Source organism: Elephas maximus, chromosome 25 (genome assembly GCF_024166365.1).
Source record: "Elephas maximus indicus isolate mEleMax1 chromosome 25, mEleMax1 primary haplotype, whole genome shotgun sequence".
Lineage (NCBI taxonomy): Eukaryota > Metazoa > Chordata > Mammalia > Proboscidea > Elephantidae > Elephas > Elephas maximus.
The window spans coordinates 38,447,286-38,461,013 of NC_064843.1; the positions used below are offsets into that span (position 1 = coordinate 38,447,286).

A 13,728-nucleotide genomic window follows, 5' to 3' on the forward strand; every position below is an offset into this window, starting at 1 on the left:
GCGTCAAGATTTTTTTTTTAATTGTACTTTAGATGAAGGTTTACAGAACAAACTAGCTTCTCATTAAACAATTAGTACACAAACTGTTTTGTGACATTGGTTGCTAAGCCCATAACATGTCAACACTCTCCCCTTTTCAACCTTGGGTCCCCCATTACCAGCTTTCCTGTCCCCTCCTGTCTTCCTGTCCTTGCCCCTATTGTGTCCATTTAGTCTCGTTTTGTTTTATAGGCTTGTCTAATCTTTGGCTGAAGGGTGAAACTCAGGAGTGACTTCATTACTGAGCTAAAAGGGTATCCGGGGGCCATATTCTCGGCATTTCTCAAGTCTCTCAGACCAGTAAGTCTGGTCTTTTTTGTGTGTCTGTGAGTTAGAATTTTGTTCTACATTTACCTCCAGTTCTGTCTGGGACTCTCTTGTGATCCCTGTCAGAGGAGTCAATGGTGGTGGCTGGGTACCATCTAGTTGTGCTGGACTCAGTCTGGTGGTGGTACTTGCGGTCCGTTAGTCATTTGGACTAATCTTTCCCTTGTGCGTTTAGTTTTCTTCTTTCTCCCTTGGGCATCAAGATTTTAAAAAGCTGATTCAAATGTTCATTCATTCATTCAACAAACAATCCTTGAGCACCTATGATGTGTTAGGAACTGTTCTAGACACCAGGAACACAGCAGACAAAACAGACAAACAGGAACAAAGCAGACAAAAATCCCTGCCCTCAAAGAGCAGGCCCTGAGGGAGGAGCATGTCTGAATCCTTCCAGGATCCAGGACGCCAGTGGGGCTTGAGTGGAGTGAACTGAGAGTAGTATGAGAGGAAGGCAGTGAGATGGGGTGGGATGTGGGGAGGGAGCAGTTTGAAGGTCATGGAGGCTTTGGGAAAGGAGCTATAGGAGTATTTTGAGCAGGAGAGTGACAGGCTTTGATTTCTATTTTAACAAGATCCTCTGCAGCTGGGTGGAAAATGAACCATCTGTACCAGGGCAGAAGGGGAAGCAAGAGGCCCAGTGAGGAAGCTGGTGTAGGACACCTGACACATTCAGAGTGGATGGGGTGTGCAAAAGGTGAAAGGTGACAGATTCCAGATCTACTCTGCAGGTGGAAGGACAGGATCTCCTGCTCTATGGGATGACTGGTGGGAGAAAAAAGGGGAGTGGAGGGTTCTGGACAGGGGCAGATTACCCAATAAGCAAGGTAAGCACGGGCTTACTTGTGCTTATTTACCAGTCTGTAGTGAACAATTTCACATTTTCTTAACACTTCAAAGATTCTGCCTCTAGGTACGGCTGGCATGTGCCTCTCCCAACCCCACAGCACCTTCCCCTTCCTACAGAATCAAAGCCTCTCCGCATTTACAGTCCCTGACAGGGACTGATTACCCAGTAAGTAAGGTAGGCACAGATTTAAAAAAAAAAAAAAAAAAACTTTTTTGTTTTTTTTTTTACTTACTAATCTGTAGTGAACAATTTCAAACGGTTTCATCACATCTTGAATTAGTAAGCAAGCAAGCACAAGTAAGCCCGTGCTTACCTAGTTCACTGGTAATCCGCCCCTGGTCCTGGAGGATGTAGAGGCCTCCGAGTCTGTGACAACGGCGTGCGCGCTCCACTAGTGACTCAACGAACTGGTGGAGAGTGAACGCCGCCTAGAGGGAGCGCCCTGCCGGTTGAGAGCGGGTTCCGAACCTACCAGCCCTGGGTTCGAATCCCGACTTGTGACATCGGGCAGTTACAAACAGCGCCTCCGTTTCTTCACCTGCGAACGGGGCTAAGGGCCGGGTCTGGTCACGGTGTGCCGGGGGCTACGGAATGCGGGCCCCGCGGAGGCTGGCTCCGTGTCCCGCGGGTTCGGAGTCCGCGCTCCCTGCTGGCCCCCCCGCGGCCGAATGCGGCTGCACCCCGCGGCCCGCCAGCCCGCCCTGCCCGGTCCCCCCACCCCCGGCGCGACGAGCGCGGCCTGGCGGGTGAGTGGGGGTCGGGGAGTCGGGGGTCAGTCTCGGGAGCCTGGGTGGGGCCGCCGGGGCAGAGGGCTGAGCGCCCGGAAACGCCGTGACCCCGCGGCGGGGCGGGGGGCGCCACAGATGGCTCAGGCCCCGGCGCCGTCAGCGGGCCGCTCCGGGGCGCCGGATCCGGCGACAGCTTTCCGCTCTCCCCGCCCCGCTCCACTTCCGGGGCCGCCACTTTCACTTTCTCTTCCGCCGGAGCTGCTCCCTGCGCCTCCGGAGCGACTGGGCCCGCCGCGGAGGGGAGCGAGGTGGGCTGGGATCCCGGGCGCGGGTCGCGCCTGCAGGGGAAGTGGGGGCCTCCCCGGGGCGTCGGGCGCCCGCTGTGCGGCACGGCCGGCCCTCCCCCACCGGCCTGCCCCGCTTTCTCTTTCGCTCCTTTTTGGCCCGGGTCGGAGCCCCGTCCTTTCACCCTCCCTCGCGGGTCCCGACCGTGCCCCATCCCAGGCCGGATCTCCGTCCCCCGGTCGTGTGCTGCGACTCGACTGCCGCCGGGGACTGCGCGGCCCAGAGAGGGCTCGGGCCGCTTCGGAGGCCACGCAACCGGGGCTGAGTCGTTCCTGGTCGCCCGCCCTCCCCTAGGTGACCCTGAAGTAGCGTTTTCCAGGAGCCGCAGCCCCCGCCTGGGGGGATGGGCCCACCTGCGCCAGATGGACGGGAAGAACCAGAAAGGTGGGCACAGACGCGAGGCGGCTGGGGGACTTCGGAGGTGGGCCCCTCTCCCTCAAGGCCCCTCAAGGGCCTTCCCTCTGCTCATTTGTTCACTTTCCTCTCCTGGGACCCCCTGGCTTCCAGAGGCGTTTTGTTATTCATTTACTTGCCTCTCCCGAGATCTCCTTGGGCCAACTCTGTGCGGAGATGCGGGTGGGGGCCCCCAGAGGACACAGGACGTTGAACTTGGAGACCACCCTGCTACAGTGGGGAGACAGACCTCAGCTCACTTGAGTACCAGGGAGTCTCCTGGCCTCCCCTCTTGACTCCTGCACACAGCTTCGTAGAACCCAAGTCAGGTCTTGCCACCACCCTGCCCTCAATCCTCCTCTGCTCCTTTGTGCTCTCAGAACAAAACCCACAGCCCCTAGGCAGCCCACAAGGCCCGGTGGCTTCACAGACCTCGCTGGCTTCTTTGTTCTAATCCAGCCATTTCTTGCCTCAAGGCCTTTACCCTTGCTGTTCTCTCCACCTGGAACACTCTTCCCTGATTCTTGACATGTCCAGGTACTTCTCCTACAGGTCTCAGCCTCAATATTATCTCCTCCCAGAAGACTTCCCTGATCTCTTTACCTTGTTTATTGCCTTGTGATCATGGATCACAATCTGAACTTTTGTTGTTGCTGTTACATTTGTTAATTGTCTGTCTTCCCACTGGGCCAGGACAAGCATGAGGAAAGGGATCCTGTTTATCTTGTTCACTGCCAAATCCCAGTTTCTGGGACAGTGGCCAGCACACAGTAGGAGCTCAGGAAATGCTTGTGGAATAAATTAACGGAAGTATGAAGGAAAAATGAACCCAGCTGAGCCCGGGGTGGGAGGAGTGGGGAAAATGTCGGAGAAGGCCTTCCGGAGGAAGGGAGTTTTAAGCTGGGTGTTGAAGGATATTTAGGAGTTCCCCAGGAAAACGCAGCAGAAGCAGCAGGCACAAAGGATCACCTCCTTCCCCACTCCCTCACCCCAGCTTTTGAAAGATAAACCCTAGTGCTAACCTGCTCCTGCTGTGCTGGTTTTCAGCAGAGGAGATGGCCCTGAGCCTTAGCCGGGCAGTGGCCGGCGGTGATGAGCAGGTGGCCATGAAGTGTGCCATCTGGCTGGCAGAACGAAGGGTGCCCCTGAGCGTGCAACTGAAGCCTGAGTTCGCCCCATCACAGGACATCAGGTGAGGATGTAAGACAGCCTGTTATTGTTAGGTGCGGCCTGCCGAGTAGGTTCTGACTCATAGTGAGATTGTGTACGACACAACAAAACACTGCCCAGTCCTTTGCTGTCCTCATGATTGTTGCTGTATTTGAGCCCACTGTTGCAGCCACTGTGTCAGTCCATCTCCTTGAGGGTTTTTCTCTTTTTTGCTGACCCTCTACCAAGCATGATGTCCTTCTCCAGGGACTGGGCCCTCCTGATAATAGGTCCAAAGTACGTGAGACGAAGTCTCACCATCCTCGCCTCTAAGGAGCACTTTGGCTGTACTTCTTCCAAGACAGACTTGTTTGTTCTTCCGGCAGTCCATGGTATATTCAGTATTCTTCTTCAGCACCATAATTCAAATGTATGAATTCTTCTTTGGTCTTCCTTGTTCATTCCCCAGCTTTCACATGCATATGAGGTGATTGAAAATACCATGACCTGGAGCACCTTAGTCCTCAAAATGATGTCTTTGCTTTTTAACACTTTAAAGAGGTCTTTCGCAGCAGATTTTCTCAATGCAATGTCTTTTATTTCTTTGCTTGATATTTTTTCTTCCCCATCCTTTGAGTTTGTTTGTTTGTGTCTTTAAGTCTAAGGTGTGTCTCTTGCAGGCAGCATATAGATGGATCATGTTTTTTTAAACCATTCTACCACTCTCTGTCTCTTTATTGGTGCATTTAGTCCATCCGCATTCAGCGGAATAATTGATGAGTATGAGGTTAGTGCTGTCATTTTGATTTTTTTTTTTTGTGGCTGTGTGTTGTTGACAGTTTCTTTGTTCCACTTAATTTTCTGTGCTGAGTCTCGTTTTTCTTTTTGTATTTTCTTTTCATCTTTTTCCTGTTAATTTTGTGTTTGGTGAGTTTGTTTTTCTTGTTTCTTATTTTGATGTGTAGGATCGTTAGTTTCCTTTGTGGTTGCCTTAATATTTACCACTATTTTCTAATATCTTATTTCTTTATATCACCTTGACTTCCTCTTCATATGAAAGATCTATGGCTACATTTTTTAGTCCTTCTTTTTTGTGTTAGTGTTGTCGTCCTTTACATATTGACGTCTCTGTTTTCCTATTTTCAGTGTTTTAGCTTTGATTTATTTTTGTGACTTCCCTGCCTGGGTTGATGTCTGGTTGCTCTATCCTGTGCTCTAGCCTTGGGTTGTTACCTGATGTTATTGATTTTCTAGCCAGAGGACTGTCTTTAGTATTTCTTGTGATTTTGGTTCGGTTTTTACAAATTTCCTAAACTTCTGTTTTTCTAGAAATGCCTGAGTTTCACCATCATATTTGAGAGGCAGTTTTGCCGGCTATGTAATTCTTGGCTGGCAGTTTTTTTTCTTCAAGGCTTTATATATGTCATCCCATTGCCTTCTTGCCTGCATGGTTTCTCCTTTGTAGGTGACTTTTCGTTTATACTTAGCTGCTCTTAAAATTCTCTGTTTATCTTTGGTTTTGGCAAGTTTGATTATGTCTTGGTGACTTTCTTTTGGGAGCTGCCTTATGTGGGGTTTGATGAGCTTCTTGGATAGATATCTTCTCATCTTTCACGATATCAGGGAAGTTTTCTGGCAGCAAATCTTCAACAATCCTCACTGTATTCTCTGATGTCTCCCTGTTCTGGTACTTCGGTCACTTGTAAGTTATTCCTCTTGATAGAGTCCCACATAATTCTTATGGTTTCTTCATTTTTTTAAAAAATTGTTTGTTTTTTCCTCAAATAAGTTGGTGTCAAGTGCTTTATCTTCAGTCTTGCTAATTCTGACTTCCGTTGTGCCTCAATTCTGCTTCTGTGCCTTTCTATCAAGTTGTCTAATTCTGAAATTTTATTGTTAATTTTTTGGATTTGTGTTTGCTGTCTCTCTGTGGGGAAACCCTGGTGGCGTAGTGGTTAAGTGCTACGCCTGCTAACCAAAAGGTCAGCAGTTCGAATCTGCCAGGCGCTCCTTGGAGACTCTACTGGGCATTTCTACTCTGTCCTATAGGGTCGCTATGAGTCAGAATCAACTTGACGGCAGTGGGTTTGGTTTTTTTTGGGGGGGGGGTCTCTCTGTGGATTCTTGCAGTCTATTAAATTTGTCATTATGCTCTTGAATAACCTTTTTAAGTTCCTCTATTGCTTTGTATGTTCCTTGGCTTGCTCTGCATTTTGGCTGATCTTTTTCCTGATTTCTTGAAGAGTTCTGTATATTAGTCTTTTGAATTCTACCTCCGGTAATTCCAAGAAATTATCTTCCTCTGCAAGGTTTTTTGAGTCTTTGTTTTGGTGGCTTCCTGAAGCCATCATGGTCTGCCTCTTTCTGTGATTTGATATCGACTGTTGTCTCTCAGCCATCAATAAGTTATTATATATATTTATTTTATGTTTTCTTACTGTGTCCTAGTTTCTTGTTTTGTTTTGATATGCCCAAATAGGCTGGCCCTGTGAGCTAGTTTGATTATTGGTGTCTTTGAAGCTCTCACGTCCTGTTTCCAGGCGGCTAGAGTTGTTACTAGGTATATGAGCCCAGGAGTCTGTTTACTTTTCTTATGTGGATTCAGCTCAGGCGTCCCAGTCTTCGGTCACTGAGAGTATGGTGCAGGCTCTCACCTATAGCCCTAGATGGGCAGGGGTGATTGGAGTAGGCACAGGTATCTGGCTGCAGTAGGGGGTCATGCGCTGATCAAGGCAGGGGCTGACTGCTGCCCCTGAGTGTCTGGGTAGAAGGTGTGTCCCTGTTCCCTGTAGTGCGTAGGTAGGTGGGTGTTGCAGCTGGACTATGGGCACCCAATGCTGTTGGCTGTAAGGACTGGGAGTCACCACTTATTCTTGGACCCCTGTCACAGGTGGCTCAGTGGAGTGGGTGGAGCCACCAGTCCTCAGGCTTCTGATGTGGGTAGGTGAGGACCCTGCTTATTGGGCAGGGTGGTGTCAAATGTCATGAATCTGTCAGTCCACATTATAGCAGATACAGATGGAAATAGACTTCAGGTATATACCCTGGTATACTGTGCTAGTGAGGCCCTACACTGTTGAAATGGCCCCACACAGGTCTACGCAGGGGTGAAAGGCATTCAAAGCCTGTGGACACCTTATGCCTGTGCCCAAGCAAAAGAGCTGTGTCTGCCCTGAGTTCCCAGCTTAGGGGAGCTGGCGGATTATTTTTTCCTGTTTGTTAATTTGTTACCTCTCCAAAGCCAGGAGAATGGCTCAGAGTGCATGATGGGGCCAGAATTAGGTCCTAATTCTGGCCCCGGGAGCACAGCAATCTCTGAAGCTGGACTAGGACCTGGAGCGGAGATGGGAGGGAGCAGGTAAATGGGAGAGAAGTATTTCCCAAAAGGAGGGTTTTTTTCTTTTTTATCCACACAGTGGGTTAGACACTTGTACTTATTTTTCGCTGATGGAACACTGTTTCTCGCTGGTTCCAGAGGTTTGAGCCAACTCTCCCCTTCTTTGTCCCTCCTGATGTGGAAAATGAGCCCCGAGCACCACTGTTTGCTTCACTGCACATGCCAGCCAATCCAGCCTGTAGGGTGCTGGTTCCCATCAGGTCAGGTCTGGCAACTCCTCGTTGGTTAACCGTCTCTCCCTCTGCCTGCTGCTCAGTCTGATTCCTCTACTTTGTCTTTAATGTTCAGGGCTCCTAGATTGTCATATAATCGATTTTTTGGTTGGCTTTGTTGTAAGAAGGACCACAAGAAGTGTCTGACTATTCTGTGATCTTGGCCCTGCCTCCCGTCTTTTATTTCTTGACTGCTGCATCCTGGGGAGAGTCATTTCAGGGAACCATTTTGAGAATAGCCGGCATGGGGAAAAGGGGTTGAGCTCAGTCCGGGCTTTGGCATTTACCAGTTTTGTGACCTTGGACAAGTCCCTTCTTAATCTCTGTGCCTGTTTTCTATCCTGAAAATTGGGATGATAATAATAGAAAAAAAAAAAATTTAACATTTTATTTTGAAATATTTCACACTTACAGAAATGTTGCAGAATAGTCCAATGAATCCTCATGTACCTTTACCCAGATTCTCCACATATTAACATTTTACCGTGTTTGCTTTGTTTCATCATTCTTTTTCTCCTGTGGTAAAATGTTAATATTTGGCTGGATAAGCTATATAATTTATATATAAATTATATAAATATATATAAATTATATAGCTATCTTAGTGGGTGTGAAGTGGTATGTCACTGTGGTTTTGGTTTGCATTTCCCTTACAGCTAATGATGTTGAGGATCTTCTCATGTACTTATTGGCTATTTGTATGTCTTCTTTGGAGAACTGTCTATTCAGATCTTTTGCCCATTTTTTAAGTGGGCTATTTGTCTTTTAAAGTTGTAAGAGTTCATAATAGTTCTTTTTATATTCTAGAACAAATTCCTTATCAGCTATATAATTTGCGAATATTTTCTCTCCTATTCTGTGGGTTGTCTTTTCACTTTTTGATGGTGTTGTTTGAAGCACAAAAGTTTTTAATTTTGATCATTTCCAGTTTATCTGTTTTCTTTTTTGCTTGTGCGTTTGGTGTCATATCTAAGAAACCATTGCTTAATCCAAGGTTGTGAAGATTTGTTCCTCTATTCTGAGAATTTTATAGTTTTAGCTCTTATATTTAGGTCTTTGGCCCATTTTGAGTCAATTTTTATGTATGGTGTGAGGAAGGGATCAAACTTCATTCTTTTCAGTGTGGATACCTAGTTGTCCTAGCACCATTGTTGAAAGCATTGTTTCCCCACTTAATCATCTTGGCACCCTGGTCAAAAATCAATTGACCTGAATGTGAGGGTTTACTTCTGGACTCTTATTTCTATTCTTTTCATCTATAGGTTTGTCCTGTGCCAATACCACACTGTTTTGACTAGTGTAGCTTTGTAGTAAGTTTTGAAATTGGGATGTGTGAGACCTCTGACTTTATTCTTTTTCAAAATTGTTTTGGCTATTATAAGTCCTTTGAATTTTCATATGAATTTTAGGATCATCTTGTCAATTTCTGCAAAAAAGTCAGCTGGGATTTTGATAGGGATTGCATTGAATCTGTAGATCAACTGGCCATTTGATTTTTAAATAACGTACTTACATATCTATTTTTTGATATAACAACATAAAGACAGTATGTATAGACTTCTTGTTGCAAAAGATGAGCAATTTAGCATACTCATCTCCCACCTTTCCCTTTCCTGCCTTCCTGATTTTTGTTTAGTATGGTAGAAGCTCTCCTAGTTGACCTCCACTTGATTCCCCGAATATAGGTTCCACTGTAGAACATACTGCTGCCCACAGCATGGTGTACAAGATCAGCCAGCATCTTGCTACTCAAAGTGTTGTGCATGAATCAGCAGCCCCTCCTCAGGCAGGCTGCGTTGGAATCTGCCTTTTGAGAGGCTCTGGGCCAGCAGGCCCCTTTGCAGATCTGCTCTTCTTGGTGTTCACTAGTGGAGCAGGTGCTTACCAGCAGCTGGTCGAGTTTGCTCCCTAATCTGTTTATACCAGTTGTACCTGTTATTATAATAATTTAATTACCCCCCTCAGTACTTAATAAAACCTTAGTCCTAAAAGGAAACTGTTTCTTAGAGAGCAAAGTTGATTGCTTAGAAAGACAAGATAAAAGCAAGTCATCAAAAAAACTTCTCACTTCAGGGTGGCGTTGTCAGGCGTCCTTGAGTCGATTCTGACTCACTGTTACCCCATGTGGCAGAACAGAACTGCCCCAAAGGGCTTTCTAGGTTGTAATCTTTATGGAAGCAGATCCCCAGGTCTTTCTCCTGTGGAGCCACTAGGTGAATTTGAACTGTCAACTTTCGGTTAGCAGCCAAGCGTGCTTTAGGGTGAGAGAGTTGTAAAAAATATGGTAAAAATTCAGAAGGATCCTGTATTCAGATACTTTGAGAGTGTCTTAAGTGTTGGCTGCAGTGTAAAAAAAACTGAAGCTGGAAATCATAGACGATGCATTATGCATGTGGTTCATACAAAAAAAAAACCGCGGGAAACTCCAGTCAGCAGACTTACACTCTAAGAAAAGCCGTTGGCCTTTATCACCTAGATGTTGGCTGACGAACGTGCATTCATAGCTCGTGAGTTAAAGTTTAGTGTTTAAGATTTGTCTGCCCCTGTTTTTGCCTTCTTCACTTTGACCAATTCTCTGATTGACTGACTACCCACTGATTCTGATGACACTGTGGAAGAGGGCTCCAGCTGGATTTTTTTTCTTTTTTGTACTTGTTAGTGTTAAGGGAATAGCTTTTAAATTTTGTTTTCTAAGTATAATGCAAGCTTCTGTGCTTTGCCTCTAGGTGGATTTGAAAAATGTCACTTTACTAAAATAGCATTTGCGGTGCTTTGGTTTTGGTAGTCGTATTCACTGTGGAATAAATAGTGTTGCTAGCTGAGTTGGCCTCCAACTGATGGCAACCCCACGTACAACAGAACGAAACGCTGTCTGGTCCTCCGCCATCCCTGTGATTGGTTGTGGATTGGACCATTGTGATCCATAGGGTTTTCATTGGCTGATTTTCAGAAGTAGATTACCAGGCTTTTCTTCCTAGTCTGTCTTATCTGGAAGCTTCTCTGAAACCTGTTTGACACAAGCCTCCACTGACAGATGGGTGGTTGCTGTGCTGGGAGGTGGATTGGCCAGGAATTGAACCGGGGTCACCCTCATGAAAGGCAAGAATTGAAGCTGTATGCACTTTTATGTTTCCCTGTTGGTTGAAGAACATTTTAAGGGTTATGATCCAGCTGTCTTTCAATTTCTTATTAGTTGTCTCTCATTCTCTTGTATCAGAGTCACCTCTTCCTGTTTCTTGTATTTCAAAAACTTTTCATGTGGCAAAAGTGGAGGGTAAACTTCTTTTTTTGCATCTCTCTGATGGCTAATGACGCCGAGCATCATTTCACGTGTTTGGTGTCCACTTGAATGTCCTCTTTGGTGAAATGCCTTTTCAAGTCCTTTGCCCGTTTTATAATTGGGTTATTTGTGTTTTTGTTGTTAAGTTGTTGAAGTTTTATATATATTTTGGTTATTAGATTCTTGTCAGATGTGTAGTTTCCGAAGATATTTTCCCAGTTGGTAGCTTTTCTTTTCATGTTTTTGGTAGTCTTTTGATGAAGAAGTTTTTAATTTTTATGACATCCCGTTTATTTATTTTGTCCTTTGCTGTTTGTGCTTTTGTTATTATGTTAGATAATTCATTGTTGAAAGCTAGGCCTGACAGTATTGCCCCTGCTTGTTTGTTCTAAGAATTGTATGGTTTTAGTTTGCACGTTTAGATCTCGAATCCATTTTGAGTTTGTTTTTGCATATGGTATAAGGTGTGTTCCTGTTTCATTTTTCTGCCTGTGGAAATCCAATTTTCCCAGCACAATTTATTGAAGAGACTCTTCTTTCAGCATCGAATGGACTTTAGCACCCTTGTCAAAAATCAGTTGACCGTAGATGTGTGGGTTTATTTCTGGACTCTGAATTCTATTCCATTTGTCTATGTGTCTGTTGTTATACCAGTATCAGACTGCTTGATTACTGCAGCAGTATTTAAAAAAAAAAAAACCTAACCCATTGTTGTTGAGTCAATTTCAACCTACAGCAACCCTATGGGACAGAGTAGAACTGCCCCATAGGATTCCCAAGGAGTGGCTGGTGGATTCAAACTGCCAACCTTTTGGTTAGTGACCATAGCTCTTAACCTCTGTGCCACCAGAGCTCCTGTAGCTGTGTAGTATGTTTTAAAATCAGGAAGTGTGAGTCCTCCTATTTTGTTCTTCTCTTTCAGCATTGCTTTAGCTATTTGGGGCCTCTTGCCGTTCCATATAAAGATGAGGGTTGGTGGTTTTTTTTTTTTTTTTACTGTGTGTTAGATGAAGGTTTACAGAGCTAATTAGTTTCTCCTTCAACAATTAATACACATACTGTTCTGTTACCTTGGTTGCCATCCTCGCAATGTGTCAACACTCTCCCCTTCTCAACCTTGGGTTCCCCGTTTCCATTCTTCCGGCTTGCCTGTTCCCTCCTGCCATCTCATCCTTTCCCCTGAGTTGATGTGCCCATTTAGTCTTGTATACATAATTGAGCTATGTGTATTATTGTTTATTTTATGGGCCTGTCTAATTTTTGGCCGAAGGGTGAACCTCAGGAGTGAATTCAGTACTGAGTTAAAAGGCTGTCTGGGGCCAGACTCTAGGGAGTTTCTCTATTCTCTGTCAGACTAGTAAGTCTAGTCTTTTTTTGTGAGTTTGAATTTTGTTCTGCATTTTTCTTCAGCTCTGTTTGGGACCCTCTGTTGTATTCCTGTCAGAGCAGTAGCTGGTGGTAGCTGGGCACCATCTAGTTGTGCTGGACTCGGTGAGGATTGGTTTTTCTGTTTCCGTAAAGAGGGCTGTTGGAATTTTGATTGAGATTGTATTGAATCTGTAGATTGCTTTGGATAATATTGACATGTCAACAATATTGAGTCTTCCAATCCATGAATATGGAACATCTTTCCCTTTATTTAAGTGTCCTTTGATTTTTTTCAGCAATATTTTATAGTTTTCAATGTATTAAGTCCTTCACATTTCTAGTTAGATTTATTCCTAGGTACACCTACTCCTCACTTAGCAGCATGGTTAGTTTCTCAAGGCCAGGTCATTATGTGAAAACGGAGGATGACCACATCAAATCACAAAATGGAGGATGACTACATCATTACATAACTGCCAGATCACACCATTACATGTCTACCAAACCAATAGGAATCATGGCCCAGCCAATTTGACACATAACCTTAAGCATCATAGCCTCCGTTACTCTTGCCTTGCACCTTGGTGTTCCTTACTGCCAGACGTATGTTGGTAATGCACGAAACAGTTGTATAGTTGATATTTTTGCTATTGATGTAAACGTGAAGTGTCAGATAACAAGATAGTCAATAAGTGAGGAGAGGAGTTGTTATTAGGTGCCATTGAGTCAGTTCCGACTCACAGTGACCCAGGGTACAACAGAAGGAAGCCATCCTCACAAATGTTGTTAGGCTTGACCCCTTTGTTGTAGCCACAGTGTCAGTCCATTTGGTTGAAGGTCTTCCTCTTTTTTGCTGACCCTCCACTTTACCAAGCACTATATCCTTCTCCAGGGACTGATCCCTCCTGACATGTTGAAAGTACGTGAGACATAATCTCGCCATCCTTGCTTCTAAGAAGCACTCTGGCTGTACTTCTTCCAAGACAGATTTGTTTGTTCTTTTGGCAATATTCTTTGCCAGCACCACAATTCAAAGGCATCAGTTCCCTCTTCAGGCTCTCTTATTCGTTGTCCAGCTTTCGCATGAGTACGAAGTGATTGAAAGCATCAGGGCTTGGGTCAAGCACACCTTAGTCTTCAAGGCGACATCTTTGTTTTTTAACACTTTGAAGAGGCCTTTTGCAGCATATTTGCCCAATGCAGTGTGTCTTTTGATTTCTTGACTGCTGCTTCCATGGGCGTTGATCGTGAATCCAAGTAAAATGAAACCCTCAATAACTTCAGTCTTTTCTCCATTTATCATAATGTTGCTTATTGGTCCAGTTGTTTAAGAATTTTTCTTTTCTGTATGTTGAGGTGCAATCCATTATGAAGGCTCTAGTCTCTGATCTTTATAAGTGCTTCAAGTCCTCTTCACTTTCAGCAAGCAAGGTTGTGTCGTCTTCTTAATGCAGGTTATTAATGAGTCTTCCTTCAGTCCTGATGCCCCACTCTTCTTCATACAGTCCAGCTTCTCAGATTATTTGCTCAGTATACAGATCGAATAAGTATGGTGAAAGGATACAACCCAGACACACACCTTTCCTGACTTTAACCCACGTAGTATCCCCTTGTTCTGTTTGAACAATTGCCTCTTGATCTAT

The 13,728-nt window shown here is 45.1% G+C and overlaps 1 protein-coding gene across 7 annotated transcripts in view; it reads left to right on the forward strand.

Moving 5' to 3' along the window:
* The first annotated feature begins 2,152 nt into the window (after nucleotides 1-2,152).
* RBCK1 (RANBP2-type and C3HC4-type zinc finger containing 1) overlaps nucleotides 2,153-13,728 on the forward strand; it is a 31,533-nt gene continuing 19,957 nt past the window's right edge. For 5 of the 7 annotated variants that reach the window (XM_049868902.1, XM_049868903.1, XM_049868899.1 and 2 more), the window contains exons 1-3: nucleotides 2,153-2,249; nucleotides 2,581-2,670; nucleotides 3,727-3,871. In XM_049868902.1, coding sequence (XP_049724859.1) covers nucleotides 2,649-2,670; nucleotides 3,727-3,871 — 167 coding nt within the window. In that variant the 5' untranslated portion in view covers nucleotides 2,153-2,249; nucleotides 2,581-2,648. The remainder of the gene's footprint in view (nucleotides 2,250-2,580; nucleotides 2,671-3,726; nucleotides 3,872-13,728) is intronic. The other 2 variants (XM_049868900.1, XM_049868904.1) reach the window with 2 other exon arrangements.